Here is a 19,105-nt window from a genome sequence, read left to right as displayed (position 1 = left end):
TGGAACACTTGATGTGGACATCATTTAGCATGGTTTCTTGTGTTGTGTTTTCTCCTGTACTTTTTTTTTGTTATATGTTCTAATTAGGTTGCTTCAAACGATCCTTGTTGCTTTGTGGAGCACAAGAGGATAAAGTAATCGACCCTGTCGTACATATCCTTCTATTTGTATCTCTTTTCTTCTATATGTTGTTACATGTTATATTGTACCCGTGCTATTGTTTGTACCAGTGATCTTGTATGGTCTTCTTGGTTGTTTATGATACAATAGTACCGATTCATTTTGGTCTCCATGTTATTGGCCCAAAAAGACTCTCCTTCGTAACTCTTACGTGTCTTTTCCTTCATTGTGTTGTAGTTCTACTTCCTTTGGGGAATGATGCTATTTCATACTTGATATACTATTACATATTATAATATGATCATACTAACCCTAAAGTTAGTAGATCCCTTCATGCTCTCTCTTTTTATCATGTGATTATTTCCCTTGATATGTTTCTCTTCTTCGGGGCATCTCATAGTGGAACCATTCTTTAGTGGATGTACATACACTTTTGTTAAGGCCATTGCTCCCGTTAAGGTGTTTGCAACCACTTTAACATGAGGGCATACACTTCGCTCATCCTTTTGATCATGGAGTTCCAAATACGGATTCTGTGTATAGCTTGGAATACTTCATTCTTAAGCGCTTGGTATGATTTCTGAGTTATCCCCAAATCTATGCATTGTCACTTCATGTTTGTTTCCTTTTCTCTCTCTCTTTCCTTTTATGCATTATTAGTTTCTTGGAACTATTGATAGTTCCTATGGGCTTGGTCTCTTTGGATCTCTCCCTAAACTATGGACAATTTGGAAGGCTCGATCCTTCTTTTGACTATTGACAGTCTGGGAAGCCTGGTCTTGTTTTGATCCCATAAGGATGCACACATCCTATGCCTGGGTCGCTTTTCGATTCTTCTATTTGGGACATGGAGTCCCCTTGAAGTTGGATCTTTTGATGTGTTGACTAGCATGCCACACACACTTTCTAGACCATTCAACGCCATCCCCTTTTGCAGATACCTCTCTGCCTCTCTTTTCTTTCCCTTGTGTAGTTCACAATAAGGCACACAAACCTATTGGGCAAGTAATTGCACCTCTTAGTAGTGTTTATCTTTCTTATTGTGATTTTGGGTGAACAAAGACTCAAGTCTCTTAGCAGCTTGATGATTTCTTTGTCTCCTAGATCATGAAAAGATCATCTCTTTGCTTTTGATCTACTATACTGTGAGTTTGAGAAAACTCATACTCTCGCTAATGTGGGGGCTAAATGTACTATCTTAAAATGGACACGTGTGTCTTTTAAGACCTTTTAGGACCCTTTCCCAAATGACTTCTTGTGGACCATGGATGGATCGATGTTCGGTGCCCCCTTTTCCTTGTTTCCTTCTACTTTCTTCCTTATTCCTTCTAGCATCTACCTAATCTTTATGTGGCTCTCCTATCCTCTCCTTTGCGACCAGCTCGACTTGGATTGGTCAGGGTCGACCCAAGTCGACCCTGACCCCAAGGTTTGTAGGGCTCGAAGCCTAAAGAGCCACGAGGGTTTATTTAATTTAATCTCTCTCTCTGGTCGGCTTGTATTGCTTTCCCGACGGAAAACTCATATATAAGGAGTTTGGAGGCTTCATTTTCATATCAAGCATTCACAAGACATCCACACTTTTTGAGAAGACGAGTAAGCTATACTTTGCATTCAAAGAGTTAAAGCATTTCCAACATTCAAGAAAGGAAGATTTCTATTAAGCATTGAAGGATCCTTTGTGGGCATTTCCTCTTCAAGATCTAGTGTATTGTTGGCTATCAAGAGAGGAGATCTACATTGAACCATTCATCATCTTCTACATTGATGCACGCTTACATCCATGGCACCATGATGAGATTATGGTAGATCCATTGCAAACTGTGGAGATACCCTACATTCACATATTGGATTCAAGCTCTACAATACTCTACAAAACAAAATTCTTATTGACAAGGGATTTAAGCAAGGTGAGTCCTAACATTTATCTTGTTTCAGTCATTTACATTTATTGTTTCAAGGTTTATTCCTCAATCTAAGGCTTGACCAAGGCAAGCCCTCACCCACCAAACAACAAAGCCCTTCACTTTCAGTGTGTAGGAATAGGATAATAGAACTTTGCATGTGGCCCTGGAAATTACTCCTCAAAAGCTTTTTGGAGAAGTTGGTTAAACTCTGTTACAATGCCCCTAGTACACATCAACCCCACGAGAATATCACCAGCCAGGTCGACCTTGACCTTTTTGCTTTTTTGGAAGAACAATTTGTGGGTTATGTTTGTTTCGTTGTTTTATCATAAATTCACAGTCAGATATTCAGAAACAAGCTCGATTCCATAATTTTTAGAGCTAAAATACATCTACTACATATTTCAAGGTGAGTCTTTTATATTTTATTTCCTTTTATTTCTTTATCCTAGATCCATATCTTAATTGGGTTGACTGTGTACACTTAGCATCTAGATCTATATTATTTAATCAAAAAATTCAATTTTGCATATACATTATCCTATAAGGGCCAAAGAGTGTATTTCCTTGTATTGCACTCTCCTTTACAATTCAAATTTAGAATTGGCACCCTTTCTCTTTTGGGTTCTTGCTAATCTAATTTGGGTTATAAAGAGGAATCATATGTGGGAATTATCTTTCTCTTTATCCTATCCTTTTTGAATGTTATAGTGGCTTGGGAAGCAATGATCTACATCCTATTAAAGCATCTCCCCTTTCCCCCTAAACTGATTGTTCATGAAATAGAGACCAAGTATGATATGTGCACCTTTGGTCAGCTCACTTCGACTCTACCACCAACATAGTCAGTCACCCTTGATCCTTCTCAAACAAAACAACAATACTTAAATTCCAATTGGTACTAGCAAAGGACTGTTCACTAATCAAGGAAAATACACAGAAGTCTCAGTGATATGATTTACTATCCAATGCGATGCTTTCTTGTTGCTATTAGGTTTTCAAAGAAAATCCATTCCAGGATTGTTGTCTTCTCACAAACTGCCATTGGTTATGGTTCAGTAGACCCCCTGTCTGACAACAAACTTCCAATTTTGAATTAATGGTCCCTTGGTGCCTTGTGCATGTATCCTTTTCTCTATAGCGAGTCTCCGCAAAAGTTTTAGAAGATATTTAGTATTTAACAATAGCGTATGGAAATGGTAGTGACGTGGTTTTGGTGTTCACTTGGCTAAGAACTTGGTGTAGCCCAAACAGATTGCTCCATGTTATGCAACGTTGAACACAACTAATAAACTTCTTCAAGCAAAATAATCATTACTTCTAGGATTGTGTCAATGTGTTTTAAATCAAACATAAGCCCAATCTTCCTACTATAATCACGCCTCTCTACAAGTCATTGTTGCGGTCTTAGTTTGTTTGTTCTAATGGTATTGACGCCCTTCCGTGTAACTAGTAGCGTAACACCTCTATCACATTCGACCAAAATATTTATTCGTAACAGCTTTCCTAAATGTATCATCTTCCCTTCGGCATAAAAGACTTCTCAACAAGGGTTCACAAAAGATGTATGTGTCTCTCTTGGTGACCATGCACAATACTATTGACACCTAAGTTCCCAAATCTTCAAATTTTGACTATGAGTTGTATTACGTTCAGCACTCTTATTAATTGATTTCATAATGAGACCACTCCAAACACCATCAATTTCCTTTGTTAGTAGTTATTTTTTGTGACTAAGAATTATCTAGAGCAATGTAATAGTCTAAACACCTTTAACTGCAAATTCATGGATAACATTTATGAAGATTTACAAAATTATCTAAATACTCTCATCATTCAATACCACGATAAGATTACTACCTGCAAGTCAAGTCCCAATGTGATACCCTATTCTTCAACTATATTGCCGGCTCTGCATTATAACCATGTTGGCCCAAATCGCGAAACTCATTTCAATGATTCCAATGTCAAAATATGCCACCTAAAGATCAAATATTCTCAATTTTAACTGTTTTTTATTAACCTTTCCAAAAAGAAATGATTTATTTCCCTCATCTTCTATAAATAATTCTCATGATGTTCAGTCGCCCAAAGTAACACCTGACTCAGAATATTACACTTCAGCATTTTTAATATATGGCCATGTTAATTAATGAGTGCCATCAACATTTTCGATTGCGAATTAAACCAAGTCAAACCATTGTTTACTAGTATATTATTAAACAGCAATGCTCAAATGCCAACCCCATAGTTTACTTAAAATATATCTCCACGCCAATTATATTACTTCTTCAAATAAACAATAAGTTTTTCCTTTTTTCTTATCCTCTCATCAATACAACCTTACTTATGATACAACTTAACCTAGACTATTTCATGACTTCCTCACAAGAACATTTGTGACCTTTTTGTTGGCTTCGAGATCCTCAATCAACAGCAATAATTGTTACAAGTTTTAGACTACCATACGCGGCAATAATACCCTTAGAAAGTGCTTGAGTCACTCCAACCCAATATTTTCACAATTTTCTCCAGTTTTCAAAATGGGAGTTCGATTCACCATAATGTTAAGCCATTCCCAAACTTCATAATGTCATAAAATATTTCATATGCCAAACTTAAAAATTAAATTGAACCCTATGTACATAATTTTCAAATTGACATTGAATATGAGAAATATAAACATTTGGATCGGCTTTTTTACTAAAACTTCAAATAAATAAAAATTGGCAGAAGCCCAGTTCGGCACATAGTCATCAATATAAAATATTCTTTGTTCTCCAAATCAAATTTAAAAAAATCTCCAGAACTATAAACAATTTAGTTTTTGTTTCTCGTGAAACTTCACAGGGAGGCAAGAAACCCCGCTCTGATACCACTACAATATCCTCATAGGATATTATCCCCAAACTTCAATACACAAATCAAACAAATTTTTGCATGCAGTTGATTTCAATTTATCCAGCCAAATACAAAATACATAGCTGAAATAAAAAATAAAAAAATGAATATTGCAATTAAATCTTCAATAAGAAATAACAAAGATCCAATTGTAGTAACAGAACTTAAAACAAGATTGGATACTAGAAATATGAATTTGAAACACAATGTAAGACACTTCCATGATATCTCCAACGGACAATGGGTTTTCGTCCACTGCCTCCAAGCTCGAGCGTTTCCATCCTCAAACTTGTTGAAAGATGAAGCTTCTAAATTCTCAAGAGAACAATAATCACATTATAAAAGCATAATCCAAATGAGCTTCTCTTTCCTCTTTTAAGAACATCCCTATGACCCTTGGTATTCCAACTCTTCTATTTTCGTCTTCTTTCTTTTTTGTCCCTTTTTTAACCTCTTTTTAGCATTAAAGTAACTTTTTATCAATTTGCATTAAGCTTCAATAAAGTCATTTTTAATATTTTGTGAAGTTGGCATTTAATTTTCTTATGTCCCCATAAAGGGGCATTTCAAACTCTCCCACCCATTGAAAGATATAAGGGGAAAAAGTTTTATTTAAGAACAACATCCAAGGGAGAGCAATTTGGGGAATAATATATTATTTCCAATGGCAACAATGAAAAGTAGCGACCCAATTTTTATGGAAGGTTCTAACCCTTTCGCCAACAAAGTATAAAGGAGATTTCATCCCGAGCATCAAAGGACTTGTTAATCATCACACATCCATCAATCATTAATCGCTCAAGAAATCAAGCAAATAATCAATCAGAAAGACCAAACAAACAATCATCAAACCCACATCAATCATCACTTCATCTTTGGATCAAACGAACATACAATTCAGCAATCAAGTATCCTTCTATCTAGTCAGCATTATTCCAATCACTATCCACCAATATATCAAGCTAAAATTCATTATATCACCACCTTTCAATCATAGCTCACCAATAACTTGAATCATCAATTCAAAGGAATTCATTCAATCAAGCAATCATTCAAGAACACAATCGAATGAACACAAAATGCAATCATGTCTACAACAAGGCAATCTGTTATAATCTCTTCGATTAATGTCATATGAAGAAGTAGCTATACATATATATCTATGCGGGTTATACATAAACATGAAAAAAACTGTTTACATCAGATTTATTTACAGTAAATCAATGCTTGAATCTCATTATCTATGCCTTTATCAAACATGAATTTTTCATGCCCCTGTCCTAGACTGTTATGCCCCCGTCATAGATCCTAATTGCAGCTCGCTTTTCATTTTTTATCACTGATTTCAGGATTTATTTTAATTGTTTTTTCATAGGCCCTGCTCACAACTTCAATATAGGTGATTAAATGAAATCAAAAGGCTGACCCAAATAAAAGAAATTAACAATGGCAATGAGTAATTAAAAGAATCTTTGTATTAAGATTTGTTTCTAGATTATTCCTTAAGGGAATTAAGAGACATAATAAATACTAGGCTATACTATGGCTTATGACATAGGGCATTTATGGCTTATGCTAATGATGTAATAACACCACCTTAGTTGTGTCTAAAAGGTAATTTACACAATGCAAGTTAAAACAACTGAAGTAACTTCCCCATACAAATAATAAATACACGCTAACCTACATTGGTGTATAACATAAAATTCTCAATATTCGTGTATCAATTCTTTTAATACTGTTTTGACGTCAGATACCGATTTGTCACAAAACATCTGAATGCTTATGCAGATGCATTCTGGTGCTCCAGTGCTTTTGGATGCTGCCCGGATGCACCTAGGAAGCAAATTTCAGGCCTATGGAGGTGTTCAGCGCATCCAGGCAGCATACAGATCCTTAAGGCAATAAGAATTTAGTCTAAGCCACTAACTCATCAAACAAAATTCTGCAATGAACAGAAGATAAAAGAAAACATGATAAACCATTTCACACTTATCAATCACCGAATAGACAAATAAAGACAAACCAAATCGGTGAATTTACTAACTTTAACCTCAAAATAATAAATTCTCCTGAAAAAACTTAAAACCCACATTGAATACTTATCTAATAGACTGGAAGGCTACTGAATATGGCCATTTTTTTATCAGTACACTTACCACATGCTTTTTATCACGAGACACTTACCACATGCTCATATATGAACAAGCCCTTGAGGTCCTATTGTGTGATTTTCACAACATTACCTTATTGCAAATGGGGACCTCCTTTTTTCATTTTAGCAAGTAGGGGTTGTTGCCTTAGGCAATTTTGGTTTGCAAAATATTTTTCAAGTCTCCAAGTTCAAGGTGAGTTTGAGCAATTTTACCCCATTAGGAAGTAAATATGTCTAAGGTTTGTACACGCACTTTGGTGCCAGCTTGAGGAATTTTCGTGGCCTAAGTCCAACTGGAGAGTGGGATTTTAGTCCGAGAGAAAAGGGTTTGCATGTTTGAGAAATGGGAGAAAGTTTGTGAGAGAACCAAGTCCTCGCAAAATTTCCCATCTTCGAAAATCTCCCTCTTAAGTAAATTTCCCATCTTCAGAAATCTCTCTCCTGGAGGGTAAAATGAAGTGCAAATGCATAAGGAGGCCTCTATTCGGTGGCACCTTAAGCATTGCAATATTGGAACAATAAGGGGAAGAAATGGATAATTGTCATGTCCCCTTTTTGGTGACATGTTATTTTTTAGTGAATTTGCTTATCATGGACTCTCGTAGGCAAATGTTTTTGGTGAGAGAATCATTCTGATGATTATTTGGAGATTGGACGGTCTTATTTGCTCTTGGAGAGATGGGGTTTATCATATTTTTATTTTATGTGTTATGCAAGGCCAAAATATTATAATTTTGAGTTCAGTTGCACTTTTTATTTTATAAAGTCACTTTTTATATGAAAGTGCATTATTAAGGGATTTCATAAGAATATTTTATGGATACTTCTAAAAGTTCTTAGAGGCTTCTTAGGAAAGTGCATAAATAGAATGCTTGGCCTCTCATTTGGACATCCCATCACTTGAGTTTACGCTACTTTTCTCTTTGAGCATTTGTGGCGCCATCTTGGTCTGCAGATTGTCATTTGATCGTTAGGAATGGAGTCTCCTAAGGATTTGCATAACTGAGGAGGTGAAATATCCTTTGAAGGATTGCACTTTGAAAGTGGTATTCAACTACTTCAAGTTGGGCTTATTTTGGCATTTCTAGCAAGGTTCGATTTTCAACCTAGACATACATTTTTGTTCATATCTCACTGTTGGCCGAGAGTTTGATTTTTATTCTCTGGGAGAATTTTCCTTGGAGCCTGGTGATTATTCCTATATCATTTTCGGTTATTATTCCTATATCATTTTCGGCACCTTTCAGCCTAGCATTTATTTTTGCCAAGTGTCATACCAATCCGTACATGTACGGTTGTACCTATAGGCTGTACGGTCAGCAATTTGGAGGGCAGTTTGGAGTTGCATTTTCATCACTTCATCTTCAGCATTCAGTCTCCAGCATTTGCTCAATCCAGGTTCTTTCATTTCAGTTTATAGTTGTAAGAATTTCTCAATTGCATTCAGCCAGTAAGGGTTTGTTTGTAATGTGCCATGTTGTAATGCCTTGAGATGAAATTCGCATATCATATGTAAAAGCATTTGGTTATCATTGAATGAATATATTGGCACTATTTTACATCAATTATTTGAATAGATTTGTTGCACAACAATTTCCTTTATTCAGCATTTTACTTTCAGCAGTGTATTTAGTTTGCATGTCAAGTGTTTGACGAAATTTCACAGTTCAATATTAGTGGTTATTAGTGGCCTATTAGCAGGGGCCATTACAATAATTTTTCAAAGGATTTTCCTCCTGGGGAAATTTCCCATTTTAGAAATTCCCCACATTGAGTCTCCCAAGTTTTGTCATCGTCTAAGACATTAGAAGATCGATTTATGGTATGAAGGAAACACCATGAACAAGAATAGAGAAAAGAATCAGCAATGAACATTCAAATGAGGAAATTTTAAGAACACCATGTCCTGGGAAAATTTCCATCTTCGTAAATTTCCCTCCTAGGGAAATTTCACATCTTTCAAGAATTCCCCCAACCATCATCCTTTGTTAATCACTAAAACCATCCTACCTCTCCTCAAAAAAGAAATTTGAGAAGGGAGAAAGTGACGAAAATTAGAAATTAAAATTTTTTTAAAAATAATAATAATAAACGGTTTTGGACTGAGATGAGATTAAAATTTGCCTCGACTTTGCAAACTGGTTGGTCTTAAATTGGGATGAATTTTGTTTATTATTGATGTGATTTTATTTCCAAATTTTTTCACAGCTTTAATGCTTTTCTCTTTTGTTTTGCAAGGTGAATTCAAGAAGGAGAAGGTGTTGGTATGTTTGTCACTGCACCAAAAACTCAAGCTATCAACGAACGTCACAAACACCAAACTTACCCAGATCCATGAGAGGCGGTTAAGCCATGTCATGAACCGCGAAGGAGGTGCTGACCACCTAGTCAACAATCTCCCCCTCAGCACTAACTGAGGGTTCCACACCAACGGAATTAAGGAGACCTCCCGAAATTCGAACTTGTGACCCAAGGCTCTGATACCAATTGTTAGTATGTTTGTCGTTGCACCAAAAGCTCAAGCTATCAACAAACGTCACAAACACTAGACTTACCTAGATCCACAAGAGGCGGTTAAGCCATGTCACAAACCGCGAAGGAGGTGCTAAACACCAAGTCAACAGAAGCTAGAGGGCAAGGTGATGATCAAGGCCTCAAAAATTCAAGTGGACACTACAAGGAGATGGCTCAAGCATGAGGGCTCAAGTGAGAAGGAAGGATTCGTGGTCAAGCTATCAACCCACAAACTCAAGTCGGAATCAAGGGGAAATCCAAGAAAGCATAGAGGATCCAACTACATGAGGACATATTCAAGGAGAATCAAGAAAGATCAAGTTCGCGGGATCACGAAGATGTAGGTGTTCAAATCAATTCCATGAGGAAATTCCAAAGGATGATGAGGTGGCAATTGTTTGTCTCCAATTCAAAAATTTCAGTTTCAAGCACAGTCAATCAAATCGTGCCAAGTGTCTCATTTTGTCATTGGCTATCAAAATCATTTTAATTTTCTGATTGGCCAATGAATTGGTGCCTCCATGTAATTGGTTGTAAATTGGGCAACCCAATTAGGGTTTGTGGGAAGAAATCTCGGCCCTTGATCTTGAAACGATCTTGGCCCTTTGTTGTAATTGAACTACTGTAAAAAGCCAAGGCATTCTCATTTGTAATTCATTAGCATTAGTTTAGAGATTAGAGGAGATTAGATTAGAGCTAGCAAGAAATATTAGAGAGCTATAGTAGAGTAGGATAGATAAGGGAAAGACCTATTGTTGCTATAATGCTTGTCAAGGTAATTGATAATTCACTATTGGTTCTTCATGGTGGATTATTTAATATTGCTTTTAGTATTGCATGGTTTCCTCAATCTTTCAATTGGAATAGATTTGTTTTCATGTTAAAGTGGTTTAGTTGGATGGAAGTTATTGTGGATGTTTTCTTGTTTGACTCAAACAAACCCGGACCACTAGCCTCTTGCCGATGGTAAGGGTGCCTCGAGTGGTAAGCTAATTCAAACACTTAACTTCAATTGATGTTCAATAATGGTTTGCATCCAAATGATGGGATTGGAGAAAGGATATTGATGTGAAAATCATTTGTGTATTCTTTAGAAGCTTGCATTAGGTGGGTGGAGCCAATGGTGAGATTACATCTAATAGAGTCCAAGTCATCCATGATTCCTTGTATTTCTAGTTAGAGATAGAAGTAGTAGTAGAAGTTAAGTTTAATTTGAAGTGAATGTTTGAAGATCAAAATCATATTTTCATTGCACATTGGAAGCAAAATCTTTAGAAGTGCAAGAGTTGATATCCATTGAATGAATAGCGTAAGTCCCTTCGTGATAACCAGTATATCACATCATAAAACCGAGTGAAGTCCACGATTAAGAAGGAACCTTGAAGTCATTTCATATTCTTACTTTGCAAACTTAGCGTGAGAGATGACCTTATTTCAAGAGAGGATTGGGTGTTCGGTGTTTCTCCTTGAAGCATTAAGTATTTGATTCTGCATGTTGTAGTGGAACAAAACTCACATCAATAGGTCCAATATCAGATTGACCCATCTAAATCAAGAAAACATTGGATCAGACAAATTAAATGTAGCAAACAGTTATGTTCCATACCCCTAAGAAAGATAAAACATAGCAAACAATTATCTTCAATTTGTATATTTGTGTTTGTGAAGTTCGAAGTTGAACCATCAATGGTGAAGTATCACTAGGTTTTTTTGCTAGCAATTAGCAATTGGAATCAATATCCTATTTATTATTTATGAGAACCAATCCTTTTTTGGAGGGCGTTTCCACACTTGTTGAAAAGAAGGCAAGACGTATTGCTTAGATCATCGACCCAGTACTAGATGTATCTTTCCCTCCTGGTAATATACCTAGAATTTACAATTCTTTGATAGTTAAAGATAACGATACAACTAGTCAACCAATAAGTGTGACTTGTGAGGTACAACAATTATTAGGAAATAATATAGTTAGAGCTGTCGCTATGAGTGCTACAAGCATACTATGAAATGGTTTATTTTTGTATATTTCTTGCATTTCTTTGCACATACATACATACATATAATTGCGCATCCAATTCTTGCATCCGCATAAGCGACAACTTACGTTTTGACTATTAGAGACAATATGTTGGAGTGGAATGAAAGGAGTGAGGATATTTTAGCTTTGCTAAAGGGAGAAGTCTCTCTATTATCTTTGACAGTCCTGCACTGCGAGTAAGAGTACAGCATATTCATGGAGGAAAGTGGCAAGGAAGTCGTGCTAGAAAGCTCAGAGTCACTAGTGAACCTTGTGGCCATGTTGGAAGGATTTTAACAAACCCACATTTAAAGCTGCTGCAATCAGATTCAGTTGATGGTCCTTCTGCACTGATGATGGGGACAGTAATGAAACTATCTACTGATCCAGGTTTAAGTCCATAGGGCTAATCCCCTTGTTTTTTATCTGTACCATGTCAAAAAAAAAGTTGAAGACACAAATTTTATATTAAGGCAATCAGATTTCCACAGTCCATTAGAAATGCATGTATTTTTTTCTGGAATTTGATTGTGTAAGAATTTTTAACATCAACGTTTCAGATCACATACAGTGATCCATCATCAGGATGAAGAAGTGCACGAGAATAGAAAAATCTAGCTTGTCATTTATATTATGTAAATATCAAATAATCATAAATGACAGCTAGGTGATAGTATCTAGCTTGTCAAATTATTATTGATACTTAATTCAACCTAGTTTAAACTTTATAATACGATGAGTTTTTTATAAATAGAACCAAAAAGGCTAAGTTAAAAGGTATGTTACGATGAATTTTTATAAAGAAAACCAAAAAGGCTAGGTTGAAAGGTATGTAGTAAAGGCTATCAGTTTATTAAGTTTATCACATGTTTAGGCCTATTGACGCATAGAGACATTTTGATGAGAAAGGATCCCAATAAATCTCTCATTAATTTAGCTATGAAAAAATTGTAACATTTTAATAAATGAACTAATATAAAATAAAATTTCAATGACCAGCAAAATAAGTTGTGCTTCATACATGTTTTCCGAATTTATTCAATAACTTAATATTTTCCAACAGTCTACAAATACATCTCAAACAGGCACCTGCAGCTGATGCTAATGCATAGCTCCTTATAGGCAATACAATAATTAGCTCCTTGAGAGCAACAACTTACAAATTACAATTAAAAGGCAGAAACCACGTTTGGGAAGGCCGAGAATCACCACTAAGAATTAGACCTTAGATGTCAGAATGGGATCAGAATTTGGAACTCCACAATGAGAACCCAACACATTAACAGCTTGATCTCAAACCCTTCAACATTTATTCAATAACTTGTATTTCATTCACATTGTTTTCAATTGAAAGTTGTGTTTTCCATTTTGATTTCAACATGAATTTCACTAAGACTTGTTGAAATTCAACGGAGTGCTAAATGATGTGTCAGGACAGCCTTGGAAATGAGCTATGTCAGTTTATTTTAAATTTGTTCTAAAGCTTTGTATGTTTCTATTGCCAAAAAAATACAAGACTTGATCTTATTACACAAGTTGATTCGGTCAAAATGTTCCAATGTAATTAATAGTAGTTACTTGCAGTGCATTAAGTGTGTAAGCTATATAAGACATGCCAGTGGCAACTGGCATAGAAAACCAAGAAAATGCAACATAAGGTCAAAAAATAGAACATATTCAAAGACAAAATTCAGCAGTTTTATTCTTATCATTTGAGCTCATTTCATCACATGGTCATAATGAAAGTTGACAGTGACACGGAAGCTAGTGTGGAAAACGAATTTCAACAAGAGAGTGGTAAAATGCCAACCTTTGGCCCTTGGAGCTGAGTAAGCTGGAAAAAAGATGGAAAATATATATGCTACTAAAGCATCACCAGGAATGATAGGAAACAGACACAAAAGACACAGGATAATTAATAATTGCAATATTTTGACAACATTATGCTTCACCTTATGCTTGTTCCATCAACCCTCACTTGTGCTCCATATGAAAATATTTTCGTTATAGACCCTTCAAGTAGTGTTCCTTCACGAAGATGTTTCATAACCTATCAAATATCAACAGAAATATTGAATTTCATTAAAATGTCAATATAAACATAAATATAACTCGCTAAAAAAGTTGTAAAAATGACACTCAGTTCAACCTGAGAAATGGTAACATAGTTATTAAATAAGAGGACTAGCTAATAGTTCAAAGAAGTGGTGGTTTCATTACTTGGCCCTGAGGAAAGAATGAGCTTTATTTGTCTAAGGTCCTATAAAAGGGTTATTGTGGAGCAGTCCCAGCATTGAAACATCAAACTAAGTTCAAAAATAAGATGGAAGGTCACTTGTTTTAAGAGCCTCTAAAGGACAATTTTACAATAAGAATTCTTACAAAACAAGAAAGAAAGGATACAAACTTGCGAACAGCCCAAGAATGAATGTCTATGGCATGATACTGTAGGCAACAATTGAGAACATTGCCACAATTAGAATATGAACAAAGAGAACAGTTTGCAAACACTGAAAAGATAGCACTAATCAACTGAATTTGGGAGAAAATAAAAATAAAAGCACATAATTATGAAATTGAATATTCAGGATTTCAATCCTCATAATATATTTGAGTTGCAAGATTTCTAAAATAAAAGCCAGGACAGCATTGAGTAGATAGCTGGAGCCCTGACCATATGTACATGAAGAAATAATATTCTCTAAAACAAGTCCGCATATATAACCTCCGGATATGGGTGCCATCATTACAATGATTTGGCAGTGTTGTGTTACTCCTGCAGAACTTTTCAGAATCCAGTTGTAAGGCGTTGCCAAAGGGTACAAGAATTGGATATAGACAGCAGAGTCTGACAGGAAATATTACCCGCATATAAAGAATACACACTGATAATTGAAAATGTCGATGTGATGGATTGAAAAATTGCATAGACAATTTGTATAAGCACAGTGGATAGTAAAATCCAATGCAAACACTTTGACAGATGAAGTTTTGTTACTGCCCTTCACAGCACCAAATGATTGAAACAGATCTTTAATTAGTTCAATGTAATGTTCCCGCTATTGTGATGCTCCTACGTACTGGAATCTAGCTGCAAGCAATGGCCGTACAAGTTCTTAGAATGAGGGCCATACGGGTAGGAGTAGTGGCTGTATGGAGTCATAGCCGTACTATGTGAGGATAGATGCCGTATGGATTTACAGCCATACGGTGAGAGGATAGAGGCTGTACAGACTCTAGCCGTAGGGTGATTGCTAAGTCTACAGATGGGACCGTATGGATTGTGAATGATGTCTCTAGAGGGTGGAGTGCAGTGACTTAAGAAGTCCGTACGGAGGGTGCAGGGGTAAAATGTGTGGCCGTACATGCAGTTCGGGAACTCAAGCCATACAGTAATGGATGGATAACACAAAGTGATAGATGAAGGTCGTACGGAATATGAAGAGGAGTCCTTACCAATTGCGGTGCCAGGCAATGGTCGTATGATAAGGAAGATGCAGTATGGAATAGTCGTACGGATGGGTGGTGTAGAGGAGATGTTGCCCAAGTAATGCCAGTACAAATATGGAAGAACATTCATAAATTGATATAGATATAGTTTTTGCAAATAATGATGGCACTTTGATTTCCCAGATTTGAGCCGAGCAATACACAGACGGAATAGGGTGAGGGTTGAATCCCACCGAAACCACAATAAGCCAAATTGGGAAGATCTTTCACTTCCGAAATGGCCAACAATAGAGAACCCTAAACAGGAGTTCGCAATATAGAGAAATATATTCCAAAGCATACCTAAAACTTCCTACAAGCCGTGCTTAAATACTTGTCGGGAAACTATTTTGAGGGTGTACAAATATAGCCGACAGCGACACAAACTTCGAACACACAAAAATAAAAATGGGACCGAGATAAATTAAATCAATCAGCCCATTACAAAGTTTAATTTATTTTATAACGGAGACATTACAGTCCTCTCGTCCCAAAGTTTGCTTGTCCTCAAGCAAATGCAGTGTTGGATGCTAGAGAATGTGCTCACCCTCCCACGTTGTGTCATCCAATGGTAGGTGTCGCCAATGTACCAAGTATTCCTTCACAGTGCGGTTCCATAAGGTCTTCTCACGTACTTTGAGGATCTCGGCAAGTTCCAAAATGAGCTTTCCTTCTTCGTTGAGTGGCGGAAGGTTAGTAGCAACTGTGACGTTTTGCCCTATGGCTTTCTTCAGACAGGAAACATGGAAGACGTTATGAATGCGGCTTCCCTCCGGGAGTTCCAATTCATATGCTACTTCACCAATGCGGCGAACCACGCGATAGGGGCCATAAAATTGTGACTTCAATTTTTCCTTTCCTGTTCCCTTTAATGAAGATTGTCGATACGGCTAGAGCCAAAGATAGACCAGATCCCCCACTTCGAAACTCCTCTCTATTTGGTGCTTGTTGGCGTACATCTTCTGTTGATTTTGTGCACGCTGTAGGTTTTCTTTCAAACCCCTCAATATGTCCTATCCTTCTTGAAGCCATTCCCTTGCCCTTGGTGCGCGACTGTCACCCAAAACTGTGTCGATGAAGGAGAGGGTTCATACCTGTATAGAGCTTTGAATGGTGTCATCCCGATAGACATGTGATATGTGGTATTGTAGCAATATTCCCCCAGATGGATCCATTTTACCCACGCTCGCTGTTGTGCCGAGGCGTAGTTCCGAAGGTAGTCTTCGAGCCATTTGTTCACAATCTCGGTTTGACTGTCCATTTGTGAGTGGTAACTTGTGCTTGGCAATAATCCTGTCCCTACCATCCAAAACAATTTTGTCCAGAATATACTGACAAATCGTCCATCCTGATCACTAACAATGTTTCGAGGTAATTTGTGCAGATGAAAGACTTCTCTAAAAAATAGATCGGCAACTTGTGCAGCCTGTAGGTCTGAGGGGATGGCGAAGAAATGTGCATACTTTGTTAATCTGTCAACCACCACGAAGATACAATCCCTTCCATTCACCTTGGGAAGACCTGTTATGAAGTCCATTGATATACTTTCCCACTTATGCTCTGGAATTGGCAAAGGTTGTAGCAACCCGACAAGAAGAGTGTGCTCGGACTTGTTCTGTTGGCAGACCGTACATTCTCTTATATACTGCAACACGTCCCCTTTAAGTCCTTTCCATGAAAACCTCTCCCGAAGACTTCTGTAAATTTTGAGGAAACTTGGGTGCCCAACCAGAGGTGAGTCGTGCATTTCCTTCAAGATCTTCTGCTTCAATTTGGATTCTGGTATAGGTATATCCGGTCTTTATAGTAGATGATGTCATCCACCACACTGTACCGATCATCTTGGGTGTGGCCATCCATTATTTCACAAGCAAATGTATTTTTTGAATATTCCACTAACAGATGCATCTTCCAGTCAACGGAAATCTAGTCTAGTGAGCAGATGGTGGGTTTCTACGACAAGGCATCTGCAACCACATTGTTTTTCCCTTTCACATATTCAATATCAAAATCAAAAGCTTGAACTTTGCTTACCCATTTCTGTTGCCATTCATTCAAGTCCCATTGCTCCAAAAAATATCTCAAGCTATTGTGATCCATACAAACGACAAATTTGGCACCTACCAAATACTATCAGAACTTGGTTAGTGCATGTACGATGGCCAACATTTCTTTGTCGTAGATGGAATATAGGCGTTCTGTTGGCATAAGCTTCCTTCTCTCATAAGCGATGGGATGTCTATCTTGCATCAGTACCGATCCAATGCCTTCCCTGGATGCGTCGCACTCCAATATGAGCAATCGAGTGAAGTCAAGTAGTGCCAGCACGAGACAAGTGCTCATAGCCTCTTTCAACTTATCAAAGGTGAGTTGTGCCTTTTTGTTCCACTGGAATGACCCCTTCTTCGTTAGATCTGTTAAAGGTGCGCTGAGCTTGGAGAATCCTTTAAGGAACCTCCTGTAGTAACTGCACAGTCCGAAGAATCCTCGTAAATCCGTGAGTGATTTTGGCAGAGGCCAGTCGAGGATAGCCTGAATCTTCTCCTTGTGCACTTGAACTCCGTATTTACTGAAGACATGCCCCAAGTACAATATTTTTGTCATACTAAATTCACATTTGGACTGCTTGGCGAACAAGGACTATTCTTCCATGATACTTAGAACTTCATTCAAATGCTTCAGGTGCTCCTCCCATGACTTGCTATAAATAAGAAAATCATCAAAGAATACCAATAAATACATACGCAATTGTTTGTTGAAGATGCGGTTCATGCACAATTGAAATGTAGCAGGTGCATTGGTCAATCTAAACGGCATGACCAAAAACTCATAATGTTCATAGTGACAATGGAAAGCCGTTTTCTCCACATCTTCTTCCCTCATGCGGATCTGATGGTATCCAAAATGGAGATCTATTTTTGAAAAATAGACCGCGCCACGCAATTCATCCAGCAACGCATCTATCCTTGGAATTGGATATCTGTTCTTCTTCTTTTTTTGTTCAACGCACACTAGTTCACACACATGCGCATCATCCCGTCCTTTTTGACCAAGACCACAGATGACGCGAATGGGCTAGAACTAGGACGGATCCATCCTTTCTATAGCAATTCCTGAATCGTCCTTTCGATCTCATCTCTGAATTTCTTGGGATGGCAGTACGGTGTGGTTATGACCGGCTTTGTCCCTGATTCCAACTCGATAGTGTGTTCAAACCCTCGATGAGGTGGTATGCCAAGAGGAATATCCATGAAAACCTTTTCATGTCTACTTAAAATATCTTGAAGCTCATCATCCTGTGAAAGTGTTATTTGCCCTTTTATAGGTTCCGCCGAGATAAAACAATGTGTAGCCCACACAATGTCATCGTGCCGAAAGATTGCCTTCATCCAATGCATAGAAACTTCCTTCGAACCTTCATTTGCCATTCCTCAGAGGACAACCTTCTTCCCGTCAACTACAAAAGTGAAGTCCATCCGTTTGAAACTCTGAGTGTATTCATCAAGGGTCTCCATCCACTGTATGCCAAGAATAACTTCCATGTCAGCCAGGTCCACTATGAAGAAGTCCTCAGTCACTATGTGATTCGCTATTATGATGCTTAGTTGAGGAACAAGGTGTGTGCAGGGCAGGAAAGTCCCTCTGGCTACCTTGACCTGAAGCCTGCGTGTGCCTCTGTAGGAAGACTTCTCTGTCTTACCGAGGATGAGTTGATGCAATTTAGAGTAGCGTCACTATCCAACATCATCGTAACCCTTTGTCCTTGAAGGGTACCCCGTACACAAAAAACTGTGCACCTCGGGCTGCCAGCCAATGCAATGGCTCCTCCACACTATACCAAAGCAGCAATTCTCTCTGTACAATTCAAACTGATGTTGGTATCATGGTGGGGTTGGTTATCTTCAGCCGGCATTTCTTCCTGTTCGTCCTCATCATCGGACACGACCTCAATGTAATGGATCTTCCCTTTTCCAAGGCATCGATGACCCAGCTCCCAAGGTC

At 37.5% G+C, this 19,105-nt stretch overlaps 1 protein-coding gene across 4 annotated transcripts in view; it reads right to left on the bottom strand.

Moving 5' to 3' along the window:
- The window catches only part of LOC149572937 (protein PIGMENT DEFECTIVE 338, chloroplastic-like), a 199,628-nt gene that overhangs the window by 148,012 nt on the left and 32,511 nt on the right, over positions 1-19,105 (bottom strand). For all 4 annotated transcript variants that reach the window (XM_089814056.1, XM_089814053.1, XM_089814054.1 and 1 more), the window contains exon 6: positions 13,567-13,664. In XM_089814056.1, the coding sequence (XP_089670182.1) occupies positions 13,567-13,664 (98 nt within the window). The remainder of the gene's footprint in view (positions 1-13,566; positions 13,665-19,105) is intronic.

This window comes from Cupressus sempervirens, chromosome 2, assembly GCF_028749045.1.
Source record: "Cupressus sempervirens isolate cs-2001-9-10 chromosome 2, ASM2874904v1, whole genome shotgun sequence".
NCBI lineage: Eukaryota > Viridiplantae > Streptophyta > Pinopsida > Cupressales > Cupressaceae > Cupressus > Cupressus sempervirens.
The sequence above is the reverse complement of the archived record's forward strand: the minus strand, read 5'-3'. Positions and strand labels throughout refer to the sequence as shown.